The 12,972-nt window shown below is 52.4% G+C and overlaps 1 protein-coding gene across 6 annotated transcripts in view; it reads left to right on the top strand.

Annotated features, from left to right (window-relative positions):
* The window catches only part of PPL (periplakin), an 89,041-nt gene that overhangs the window by 56,180 nt on the left and 19,889 nt on the right, over positions 1-12,972 (top strand). For 4 of the 6 annotated variants that reach the window (XM_064478430.1, XM_064478432.1, XM_064478431.1 and 1 more), the window contains one exon: positions 9,853-9,952. In XM_064478430.1, coding sequence (XP_064334500.1) covers positions 9,944-9,952 — 9 coding nt within the window. In that variant the 5' untranslated portion in view covers positions 9,853-9,943. Of the gene's footprint in view, positions 1-9,849; positions 9,953-12,972 lie in introns of all 6 variants that reach the window. The other 2 variants (XM_064478429.1, XM_031447764.2) reach the window with 1 other exon arrangement.

The following is a 12,972-nucleotide window of genomic DNA, read 5'->3' as shown; positions in this document are numbered from 1 at the left end:
GGGTGACGGGCACCTAGGGGTCCTCTCAGGGTGATTTGTTCATATTCGGCTATCACTTCCTGCACGTACTGTGTGTGCCTTTGTGTCAGGGACAGGACAGGTGTCTGGGAGTGACAGCCTTTGCTTTTTCAGCCCAGTCCAGAAGGTGGGGGCTGGGGGCCACCTTGCACCCAGGATGAGCCTCCCCAGGCTTGGAGGTCCCCAGGGAGCTGCTTAGGCCCTGGCTGGCCGTGGAGGCAGGCAGGGCCCACAAGAGGATGACCATGGCCGGCAGAAGGCCAGGCCCCTCCCGGGCTCCAGGAGGGGCGAGGCTGCCTGCTGGTTCCAGGGCAGAGGTGTGGGCTCCTGTGCATTCCAGGCATTCCAAGGCTGATCCTTCTGCTCTCCTGCTCGCACCCTTAGAAACCGAACTAACCCCAAAAGGGAGGAAGTGTAGACGTGATCAAGGGCCAGAACATGACGATTGACTCAGGCCTGGAAGGTGAGGTGGCCCTGGCCAGGGAGGAAGGGCCATCCCCATCAGACACACCTTGTCCCTGCCAGTTCCCATCTCTACACACAGAAAGAGAGCAGGTTGGGCTGTGACCGACGGGGGACAGGACAGGTCGGGGCAGGCAGCGACAGCTGGGGTGGGGCTTATGGTAGGTCTGGGGCCCTTTGTGGTCAGGAAAGAGGCCTTTCTCCCAGGCAGGAGGGAGGGATGGCTGGAGCCAGTACCCCTGGCTCTGCCCCATGGCCACGGGCAAGGATGGTGCAGCTCCAGGGGCAGGGGGAAAGGGTGTGGGGCTGTGGTCTGCATGCCCTGGCACTGCACACCCAGGTACCATGCTCTGTCAGGCACAGGTGGGAGCCCTGGATTGTTTTCAAGTCAGGCAGCCAGAGACCCATAGATGAGACCCAGCCTGGCTGGTGTCTGGCCAGCCTGTGTGGGTCTGGTGGGAGAGTGGTAGGCAGGAAAGGAAATGACCATTTATTAAGTGTCCCTAGGTACTGGGCACTGAACAAGGCAGGTAGATACCCCAGGCATCCATCAGCTTCATCACAGTGGGCTGCAGTCCCTGTGGACTTGGAGCAGAGCAGTCCAGAGGCCCCAGAATCACCCAGAACCATGCCGCCCTATTTGTCCATCACTAGCCACATGAGATGTGCTTAGAACGAACTGAGATGTCCTGTGAGTGTAAACCATGTGCCAAGCTTTGAAGAACTTTGCTGCATCATTGAAAGATCTCTGACAAATGTCCAGAAGCTGGCTGGGGGCAGTGAGAACTGGGGTGCAGGGAGATGGTTGGGGGTGGCTGTTGCATTGGTCCAAGTGAGAGGTGGTGACCTTGATCAAGGTGAAGACCTTAAGGCCAGAGGGTAGAGGGAAGCACAGGGCTCTGTTCCCCGGTGGAACCAGGGAAGGGTAGAGGTGGGGATCTGGGGTGGTTTTCGAGGCTCTGCGTGAACAACCAGGTGGATGGGCCCTCCCTCCCCTCCCCCTCTGTGGTTTCTCTGCTGCAGACAGCAGAGAGTTCTCAGAGCAGCAACCCCCATGGTAGAAACACCTTGAACCCCTCAAATCCCCAATCCTAGTGACCTGATCCTTAGCCCAAACCCAGGCCTGGGATCCGGGTCCTCCCTGCAGCCTCGTCACTCGTACCCAGGCATGGCCTCTCCCTGCAGGAGTTGGAGGAGACATTTCCAAATACTGAGGCTGCTTGTGAATTCCCCACTCCCGGGTGAGGTGACATCTGCAAGGCGGAAGCAGCGTGTGTCTGGGCTTGCACGAGGATCAGTGTGGATGGTATGGGCAGCCTGGAGTCCTTTTTTAGCTTCCTGGTGCCCGTGGGTTCTGACATGCGGCTATGGCTTCTGGCCTTCATCAGTTCCTTAAAAGGAGTCCAAATCCCTGGATGGTGACTCCAGGTGGAAAGAGAGAGACTGGCCTCCCCTGGAGCAGCACTTTGTGTCTGCTTTCTCAATTAACCGCGCCCCAGCCCTGTGGGGTGCAGATGGCCATGACCCCCAGTGACACAAGGGGAACCTGAGGCTCAGAAAGGCTCAATCATTGACAGCTTAATAAGGACTGATTCAGGCTGTGCATCCGGGCTGCCTGCCTTTGGTCTGGATACTTAACCCCTGGTTATGCTGCAACACAGCTACACCATGGGAAAGGGCAAGGGACTCCACACACAAAACCAAAGCAAGAAGAGGTGACTAGCGGCGGGTGGGGTGAGGGTCCCCCGAGACGCCTGTATGCTCCTTCTTTACCATGTGGAGCATCCTCGGAGTCTGGGTGACCAGGGAGCAATGTCTGTCCCTGCCTCTCTGGTCACTGACCAGACCACGGGCTGTCCTGGGCCAGCCCCTTGCGCCCGACATCACAGCACTGGGTTCCAGTCCCAGATCCCCACTTTGTAGCTGACCTCCTGGGCTGTGAGTGGCCACCTGCAAGGCAGGTCGGGCTGTGAGTTGAGTTTCTAACTCCTGGTGACCCAGTGAGGGTACCTGATGCCACTTGAGGCTCCCGAGCCATCTCCTCAAAGTTCCAACACTCAGAGTACATCCTGAGACACAAAGAGATGTCTGTTCCAGGCTGATGCCTGTGGGCTCAGACCCAGAAAGCCATTGTTTGTCCCTGTGTGTCCTCAAACCCAGCCTGGGGCTCCGAGGTGGCCCCAGGCAGCCCCTCGGCCAGACTGCACCCCCTTTTCCCTTCTTGTACCAGGCTTAGTAAACAGGGGCCCTTTTTGTGCCTCGGGTGGGACCTGGGTCCTCCTGGACCTTCCTGGACCCTCGCCAGGCTCCAGCTTCCTCAGGCCTGGAAAAGAAAACAAGGGTGGATTCTCAAGAGAAATAGCCCTAGTCTTCTGGGTGTGACTCTACCCAACTTGTGAAACCCATTCGCGTCCCGTGACCACAGCCTGGGCTGGGGTGAGAGGGCCATTTCTGGGGATGAATCCTGGGTCCCCGTCAGCTTTTACCAGGTGGGCTCTCGGGCCGCAGCTCCCCACCACCCCACCTGTCCACAGGTGGGCATCCTGGACACCCCATCATCACCAAGAAGCATCCACTCCTACAGGGGTTTACTGGGAATCCTGAAAATCTAGATGGAACCTTTAAAAAAAAAAACACTAAACTATGAACTTTATTCTGTCTCCTCAGTCCCCGCAATGTCCTTTTTCTGTTCAGGATGCCAGGTTGTCTTCTGTCCCCTGTCATGTCTCCCTTGTCTCTTCCTGCCTGCCAGTTCCTCAGTCTTGTCTTTTGTGACCTGGACACTTGGTGAAGTCTGGTTAAGTGTTTTGTACAACACCCCTCAGCTTGGGTTTGTCTGCTGGCTTCCAGCCAGGCGGTGGAGGTTGTGCGATACTGGGAGGGTTTTGCAGGAGGGACGTGTTCTCCATGCAGGATTCCACTGCATGGATGTGCCTCCTCCCTGGAAGTGTTCACCTTGCTGCCCTTGGCACTGTGAAGTTACTGTTTTTTAGAAGGAACCTATTTTACAAGACCAGGCGCCGCTGGCAAGCAGGGGTCCGCAGGAGAGAAAGGTGGTCCAAAGCGGAACCCCATGCACAGACCAGGAAGCAACATAAGGGGTCAGCTTTGTTGTGAATGGCAAGCCCTGTGGGGAGTAAAAGCGCAGTGAACATATGTTTTGTGAATGAATGGTCATTGTCACCATTTATGGGGCCCCTACAGTGTGCTAGGTGATTAGAATGAATATTTGTTGGGGGAGGGTATAGCTCAGAGTGGTAGAGCACATGCTTAGCATGCAGGAGGTCCTAGGTTCAATCCCCAGTACCTCCTCTAAAAATAAATAAATAAACCTAATTACCACCCCCCCAAAACACTTATTAAAAAAAAAGAATGAATATTTGTGGAGTGTGTCTGGAGTGCCGTGCACTGTTTTAGGCACTGGTGAAACCAGGGCCACCCCACTCGTGAAGTTACATGATGTCTAATCTGCTTTTGGGTCCCCAGAGGCTGCTCTGAACCTCCAACTCAGTCCTCGAGTCCCAGACTGGTCTTTGAAACCTGATTCTAGTGTTTCTGGAACTGACTCTGACCCTTCCCTGCCCACTTCGCTTACCTACATAAGATGCATCTTGCCCATTTGACAGATGATAAAACTGAGGCCCAGAAATATAAATTAGTTCCTCCAAGGTTACACCAATGGTTGGTGCAGTCAGGATTTGAACCCTGTCTGGCTCCAGACACCAGCTGTCCCCTGTGTGACCTTGGCTGGGTGCCTTTGCTTCCAAGGGCCTCATTCTGCTCATCTGTGTAATGAGCAGGTGGGGCTGCATGACGTTGGAGGCACCTTCCAGTGCCCTCGGCCACTGCCCTCAGCACCTGTGTCCGTGTTAAACTCCTAAGTGGAGGGAAACTGGGTGTGTCTCCCAGCCTGTCACTCTGATCTGCCTCCCTGGTCCCTTCCCTTCTCTTGGGTGGTGGTGGGGGGCACCTCGGCTTCCCTGACTCAGCCAGGAGACTTTCATCTTTGTGGCTGGGACAGAACTGAGAAGAGGTTGATAGGGAAGGGCTGTATCTGGGCCTCCATCTGTTGGGCTGGCGGTCCCCAGGTGCTTCTTCTGGCTGCCTTGGTGTGGCTCACTAGCAAGATGAGAAGCCGGGTGAAAAGCTGGACCAGCCCAGCCAGTTCCCGGCCCTCTTGGGATCTGTGCCCCCTCCCTGCTGGTGCCCGACCTGCCCGCATTCCTGTGCTCCTGGCACAGGGCTCTGCAGCTCTCACGGGGACACAGGTCCGCTCCCGTGGCCAGCTGGACGGCGGCGGGGAATGCAGGACCCTTTGGGGCCTCTCATTCAGGACTCCAAACCCAAAAGGCAGAAGTGCTCCAAAAGGCAGAAGTGCTGAGACTGTGCTCCAGAGGCCTGGATGGGAATCCCAGCTCCACCCCGCTTTCTGGCAGTGGGACCGGGGCCAAGTTATCTAGTTGCTCCGTGCCTCTGTTTCCCCATCTGTAAAGTGGGAAAACAGTGCTACTTCAAGGGGTGTTAGGATTAAATGAGCTAATCTCTCTGTGATTTGCTTGGCACCAGCCGGGCACATGGTCAACCCTCTGTTGAGTGTTAACCAGCATCTTCCAGGCAGCTGGGCATAACCTGGAGCTGTTCCAGCCTCCACGGAAAACAGGATAAAAGGCGGGACCCATTCAAGGGGGTGGGGGTAGAAGGGAAGCCCTATAACTTTTAAATGACACTTGCCAATGTTTTTGGTAACAGCTTTGAGATATAACTCACATACCATAGAATTCACTCATTTAAAGTGTACAATTCAGTGGTTTTTAGTATAGTCACTGAATTATCAACCATCACTATAATCAATTTTAGAGCATTTCATCGCCTTAGAAAGAAACCCACACCCTTTAGCACTCACTCCCCACCTAATCCCCAACCCTACCCCAGCCCCCGGCCACCATGAATCTACTTTTTGCTTCTATGAATTTGCTATTCTAGGCATTTCATGTAAGTGGAATCATTCCATATGTGACCTTTTGTGTCTGGCTTCTTTCACTTAGCATCGTGGTTTCAGGGTTTCCCCATACTGTAGTGTGTATCAGCACTGCATTCATTTTTGGCAGAATTGTATCCCATTCTGTGCATGGTCCACATTGTATCTATTCATTAGTTGACCATGTTGTTTCCACTTTCTGTCTCTTGTAAGTAGCGCTGCTGTGAACATTTGTGTACAAGTCTTTGTGTGGACCTGTGTTTTCATCTCTCTTGGGCAGATGTCAGGTAGAATTGCTGGGTCGTGGGCACCTTGATGTGTAACTTTTTGAGAAACTTTAAGATTGTTTTCCAAAGCGGCTGTACCGTTTTACAGTCCGGCCAGCAGTGTGTGCGAGTTCTGATTTCTCCACATCCTTGCCAACAATTGTTACTGTGTATTTGATTATTGCCATCCTAGTGGGTGAGCAATGGTATCCCATTGGGGTTTGGGGCATGTGGCCTTTAAGTGAATCTGTTGAGCACCTGTGGTGGGGTGGCAGCCCAGCAGGACTGTCACGTGGGGTTGTTAACCAGCCTGTTCTCTGGGGCCTGCCTGGGTTAGAATTCTGGCTCTGACATTTAACTACTGTGTGACTTTGGGAAAGTTACTGAACCTCTCTGGTCCTCGATGTTCACATCAGTAAAGTGGAGATAATTATATGATTGCCCACTTGGCCACCACCTACCTGAGGTTGTAATGAAGATTAAGAAGTGAGCAGGGAGCCTGGCTGTAGAAAGTAAATGTGAGCTCATACTACTGTGGTGATGGTGGTGGTTGCTATACGTTGGCTCACGTAATTTTCTCTGCACCTCTGTGAGTAGCTAGCTGTAACCCAGTGTTTGATCATGTGGCCTCTAGAGCAAGACTGTCTGAGGAGACGATCCTGGCTCCCATTCATAAGCTGTGTGACCCTGGGCAGGTGCCTTGACATCTCTGAGCCTTGGTTGCCTCATCTCTAAAAGGGCAGACAAACCTTCCCCAGGGGTTAGTGTGAGGATGCTGTCAAGGTAGTGCCCATGAACGTGTCTGCTGTCTGGTGAGGTGTGTTCAGTAAGTGTCAAATTACCATGATGACTCAGCTGTCACCCCCAGGTGACAGGTGGAGAGACTGAGGCGTCTTAAGGGTGAGGTGCTTGCCTGGGATGGTCCAAGCAGTAAGTGGCCTAACAGGACTTGGAACCCACGCTTGTCTGACCACAAGCTCCCACTGAGCTGTCCTTTGTTCTCCAGCAGGACTGCCAGGTCCCTGGGGCTGGCTGTCCCCTCACCCCGGGTCCCTTCTGGTGCTGGGCTTCAGCTGGAATAATGGGCGGGCCAGGGAGGAGTCCAGAAGTCACTTTCCTTGAACCTGCCCCACCCAGCCAGTGAGGGGGCTGGTTTGGGAGCTGGCCTTGCCCTGAGGTGGGGCCGGGCTGAGCCCCAAGGGAACAAAGTCCCCCACCTGACCCACCCTGCAGGTTCCCAGTCGTGGCCCAAACCGTCATGGGTTAAATATTTGGGTTGAGACTCACCACGTCTGACTGGTGAGGCCAGGCTGAGGGTGAGTGGCTGGGGTAGGGCTGAGGGGCAGAAGTGCTCACAGTCCCCATGGGGTCTGCCCAGCCAGGGTTGTGGGTGATGGGGGTCGGCCCATGACCTGGCAGCCTTCCCCCTTCTCACCCAGATCCTCCATCAACAGTCTCCTTTTCTGAGCTTTCCTGGACACTCCACTAAATACCAGCTTTCTCCACTGCAGGACTTCTCAGAGCCTTTACTGGCTCATGAATGTATTGAGGTGTTGGGTTTTCCTAACCACCTTGACTGACAAAGCCTTCATTTCAGGAGTAATTTACAGGACTGGGGTTCCTGGGACCCCACTTTGAGAAAGACTCCCTCTTTGGTTGACTTTGCAGAGGGTGTGGCCCGGGTCTTGTTCCCTAAGACTCCCCTCCTTCCCACGTCCCCTCCCCCAGTTCCTGTGTGTCCAGGCCTGGCACATGGCAGATGCTCAGCCAAGTTTTGGGACATGGTTGGACAGACTCATAGCTTCTGTTTGCTGGCCTGTTTCTGCACCCCTCCCCAACTCCCCCAACACCAGTATACCTGCAATGTTGGCCCTGAAACCCTGGAGGGTTCAATTATAAAATTTATAGCAGGAATAATACAGCTTCTTGGGTCATGCTCTGGAGATCCAGATTCAGAGGGTCTGGGTTAGGGTTTGGGAACCTGAATGTTTCACGTCACAATAGGTAGGTCCCAGGCCTTGATTTGAGGAGTTCCACTCTGAAGAGCTGGTAGCCTCTTCTGCTTAAGGGTCAAGAGCCCTGCCCTGGCCCACCCAAGGGACATGCATAGGACCTGCCTCTTCTGTGGCCTCTCCTCATTGGAGCCTTCTGCCCACAAACCCGACTCCTCTTCATCCTTCAGAACCCAGGCACCACCACCTCCTCCAGGAAGCCTTCGTTGACCACCCTTATCCTCACCCAGTCAGTCAGGATGCTCCCCTGGTCATGCCTACCTCAGTCTCATGACTATTTCTGTAAATGCTGTTTTCCTCCCAGTCTGGGGATGAACTCTCAGAGGGCAAGGCTGTGTCTGTGTGCAGTACTGGGCCTGGCACATAGTAAGTGCTTGCGTGTGGGTGGAATGATACTTCTGGGTGCTTAGCTGCTCAGGACCCACTGTGGAATCAGGTATAAAAGGATCTTTGATGGAGACTGGGGTTACTGACTGCTAATCTTGACCATCGCTGGCTGGCTGTGTGACATTGGCCAAGTTGCTTTCCCTCTCTGGTCTTTGTGTCTTCCTTTGTTTAAAAAAAAAAGAACAGTCAGAGTTGGACAATGATCAGTAAGTCTCCTTAAACAACTCTAATCATGAACTTTTGTGAGATTTACCAGGTGCCTGGCTCTGTGCCTGCATAACCTCACTCCCATTCCCAACCCCCTACTGGGAAAGGTGCAGTTATTCTGTCTGACAGAGGGAAGCTGAGGCACAGAGAGGGACAGCAGCTTGGCCAAGTCTCACAGCCAGAACCCACATCTGGTTCCAGAGCCAAGGTCTTCACTCCCACAGTAGCATTTGCCAGAGTGGTCTGTGATGTGATTTCTATGGGTAGGGAGGAGCGATGCTGACAGATATGACCGGAGAGAACACGGAAAGACCAAGTGAGAAAGCTGTTCTGATTTCAGGTCTCTCTCAGAGAGGTCTTAGCACCCAGGAGGTCTTAGCTTGGTGTTAGCTCCGCTCTAAGTTGGCTGCAGTACGTGCCAAGCTCTGCTTTTAAGCAGGAGAGGGCAGGGCTCTGGCTCAACATGTGCAGATGGCCGAGTGTCCAGCTAGAACTTAATGCTGCCATTTTATTTCCATGGAATTTATATTGACAATTACCTCCACTGATGGCAAGGGCTTCTGGATTTCTGTTTGCAAAGGGGAGAGCAAGTTCCCCTTTTTAGTAAATTAATTAAATATAAAGAGTAGTAGACTGAAAGAAAAGTATCAGATATTTCATAACAATGGTGTTTGCATAAAACCTTGTACCTGAATGCTCATAGCAGCCTGATTCATAATGGCCCAAAGGTGGAAACAACCCAGCTGTCCGTCAGTGGATAACTGGATAAAGAAAATGTGGAATATCCACACCATGGAATATTACACAGCCGTAAAGAGGAATGAAGCACTGAGACTCGCTACAACATGGATGACCGCCAAAAACATTATGTTAAGTGAAAGAAGTTAGACACAAAAGGCCTCGTATTATATGATTCCGTTTCCATGAAACGTCCAGAACAGGCAAATCCATAGAGACAGAAAGCAGATTCCTGGTTATAGGGGCTGCTGGGAGGGGAAATGGGGAGTGAGTGCTAAAGGGTACATACGAGGTTTCTTCCTGAGGTTAAGAAAATATTCTGGAGTTACATAGTGAGGATGGTTATACAACCTTGTGAATATGCTAAACACCATTGAATTACACACTTTAAAAGAGTGAGTTTGGGGGAGTGTGTAGAGCTCAGTGACAGAGCGTGTGCTTAGCATGTGCAAGGTCCTGGGTTCAATCCCCAGTGCCTCCATTAGAAAAAAATTCTAAAAGAAAAAAAGGGTGAATTTTATGATATGTGAGTTACATCTTATTAAGTGAGCTCTGCCAACATAGCAAAATAGAAGCATTAGGGTGATGGCCAGAGTAGGGGCTGATTTCCCTACCACGTGCTGCATCGTTTCTGGGAATTTAGTTACATCACCTGGAGGGAAGCCAAGCTCCATCCGAGGCTCCCCGGGCAGCTCCTGCTCCGAGCTGGGGCTGCAGACAGCCTGGGAGGCTGGCCCCCCCTGCCCTCCAGGCCCTCGGCTCACCTCCCCTCTTCTGCCAGCAGCATCTCTAACAAGGAGTTGTCAGAGCTGATCGAGCAGCTGCAGAAGAATGCCGACCAGGTGGAGAGGAACATTGTGGACACAGAGGCCAAGATGCAGAGCGTGAGTGCCCCCACCTCCCACCCCGGTGCTCCCTGTGCTGCCAGCCCCACTCAGGACCCCCTCTGGATCTCTCCTGGGTGTGATTCTGCCCCAGGGGACCTGTGGTCACATCTGGAGACGTTTTTAGCCATCACAGTGCAGTAGAGGAGCATCCCATGGTGGAGGCCAGGGAGGCTGCTACACACCCTCCAGTGCACAGAATGGCCCCACACACGGAATGACCTGGCCCCAAATGTCAGAGGTAGAGGTAGAGACGCACTGAAGAGAGGAGCCTCATGATTGCCGTTAACACCAGCTCCTCCACCCCGGGCACTAAGCTCCTGCAGTTTATGGGCCCGTCTGGAGGAGAGCCAGTCTCAGGAACCAGGCCCTGGTTAGGATCCCAGCTTTGCCACCGACTGTGTGACCTTGAGCAAGTCACCACACCTTTCTGTGCCGGTGATTCCCTCTGAAAGGGTAAGAGTGATCGTCCCTATCTCCTGGGCAGCCGTAAAGATTGGATGAGATTTTGCAGATGCAGCACAGGACTCAATATTATCAGCATCCTTACTTCTTTTTTTTAACATTTTTTATTGATTTATAATCATTTTATAATGTTGTGTCAAATTCCAGCATCCTAACTTCTCATACCACTGCCACTGCTTGGATGTGGGCTGGGCACAACACTTTCCTCTCTCTGTGCCTCAGTTTCCCCTCCTGTAAAATGGGGATGACAACCGCTCTGAGCCCGTAGGTTCCCTGGGGACTCTGCTCCATGCACGACAATGGAGCTGAGCTCACACCTGCGAGGTGCTAAGATGACCACCTCCTCTTTAAACCCTCCACCAGCCAGTGCAGTTGAGTTTTTACCTTTTTTGTAGCTGGAGAAACTGAGGTTTAGAGAGGTCCAGGGTGACCATGTCAGGGATAGAGCTGGTCCTCAAGCCATCCCAGAGGTAGGGGTACCAGATTTAGGAAATAAGAATACAGGATATCCAGTTAAATTTGAGTTTTAGAACACAAATACTTTTTTTTTTTTGGTCTAAGTATGTCCCGTGTACTATTTGGGTTATACTTATATTACAGTATTATCTGTTGTTTACCTGAAATTTGAATTTGACTGGGCGGTCAAATTTCATCTGCATTCCTACCTGGGGTGACAGAGAAGCAGGTCCAGAGGAGTCAGGTGCTGAGGGTGGACAGGTCACAAGGGAGATCAAGATCCAGCTGAACCCAGTGATGTCCCGGGGTCCCAGCCGTGGCTGCCCCTCCTCTGACCACCCAGGTCCACCCACCCGAGGGCCAGTCCACAGACAGCCCGGAGGCTGGAGGGATGGGGGTGGGTTGCGGATGGCACAGCTGGGGGGGAGGTCAGAAGTGGGGGTGTGGGGAGGGGAAAGGCAAGAGGGGACCCTGCTCCCTGCAAGGGCCCCTCCCCTGCCCCCACTTCCCACCTTTCTTTCCAGCTTCAGTGGCATCTTTCCCTCCCCCTCCGCCAGCTCCTCTGGTGATTTTCTATGTCCCCTCTCATGGCTTCAGTGGTGGCGTGTGCTTTCCTAAATGAAGACAGCTTTTCACTGTGGTGGGGTGTGTCCTAATAAAAGTAATATGTGTTCCTTACAAACATTTCGGGACCAAAAAACAAGTATAAAGAAGCAAATTAAGATCGAGTATTAATTCCACCATCAGAACTATCATCACTGAACATTCGGTGCATTTCTGACCTTTTCTCGTGTGTGTGTGTGTGTGTGTGTGTGTGTGTGTGTGTGTGTGCGCGCGCGCGCGCGCACGCGCACGCCTGTGAATAGGGTTCAGCCCTCTCGTTTTATTTGCTTAGAGTAGTGACTCAAAGTAACAAAGATGTCTTTGGGAGATAATTTTGAACTGTTTTTTTTTTCTAATTCACATCAACAAAACTTGACAAAAGAAACCACGCTTTGAAGCCTGCATGGGCTAATCTTTCTGTCTTTTCTCTTCCTTCCTTCCTTCCTTCCTTTTTTCAGAAGAAAACATCATTATTAATTTTATTACCCAAAAGTTCTCTTGAATTTTCCTATTTTTTTTAAACTGAAGTGAGATTCACATAACATGAACTTAGGCAGGTCCTGGGTTCAATCCCCAGTATCTCCATTAAATAAGCAAACAAACAAACCTTATTACCTCCCCCTGCAAGAAAAAAGTACAAAGCTTCTCTATACAAGGTCTATGGAAAGCATCCAGATTTTAAGAGTTCACCCCTGTGAGTTTTTGCATCAGTGGGTACCCATGGAACCACAACTTGGGTGAAGACAGAGGACATTTCCAATCCGTATTCCCCAGAGCTACCACTGTGCTGACCACCGTCCCCGTTGGTCCGTCTGGGCTGGACTCCGGAACACCTACACGCCCCTCTCGGCTGCTTGTTCTCTCGTCTCGGCTGGAGAGCGCTCGCTCTCCCACACAGCATCTGCACCTGCATGGGTCAGGAGATGATTAATTTACTCCCTCCTTTTGCACAATTAATCTTTGACACCATAACTGCCCAGCAGAGCTTCAGATCAGCCAGTGCTGATGGAGCCGATAAAATTCCACCCAAGCCGAGAACCATGACATTTTGTTGTACTTTTTTTCCCTGGCCAGACTCACCCGGAGTGGGGTAATGGTCCAGCACAGGTGGCCTGCAGACACATGGGCCTCGCCTCCAAGCCCCTCAGGGTGCTAGGCCCCCTCCCCGCCCAGCCCTCCCGGAGGGAGCCCAGGAAGGTCGGACTGGATGCCTTCTCTTCCCCTGAGAGACGGTACCAGGCACCGCATACCTCCGTTCACTTTTTTTCTTTCGCTACTTCTTCCTCCTTTCTTCCTTTCTCTGTTTTAACAGCTTTATTGAGGCATGTTCTACGGATCAGGAAAAACCCCCTCAAGTGCGCAGCGCAGCATTTTTACTACCTTCACGAGTGGCACAGCCGTGTCCATGTCGGTTTCGGAACATTTTCGTTCCCTCGCAGGATCTCCTGTGGCCATTTACCGCAGATTCCCCCCCGACCCCCACCAAGCCCCTGGCA

Source organism: Camelus dromedarius, chromosome 24 (genome assembly GCF_036321535.1).
Source record: "Camelus dromedarius isolate mCamDro1 chromosome 24, mCamDro1.pat, whole genome shotgun sequence".
In the NCBI taxonomy this organism is placed as follows: Eukaryota; Metazoa; Chordata; class Mammalia; order Artiodactyla; family Camelidae; genus Camelus; species Camelus dromedarius.
The sequence above is the reverse complement of the archived record's forward strand: the minus strand, read 5'-3'. Positions and strand labels throughout refer to the sequence as shown.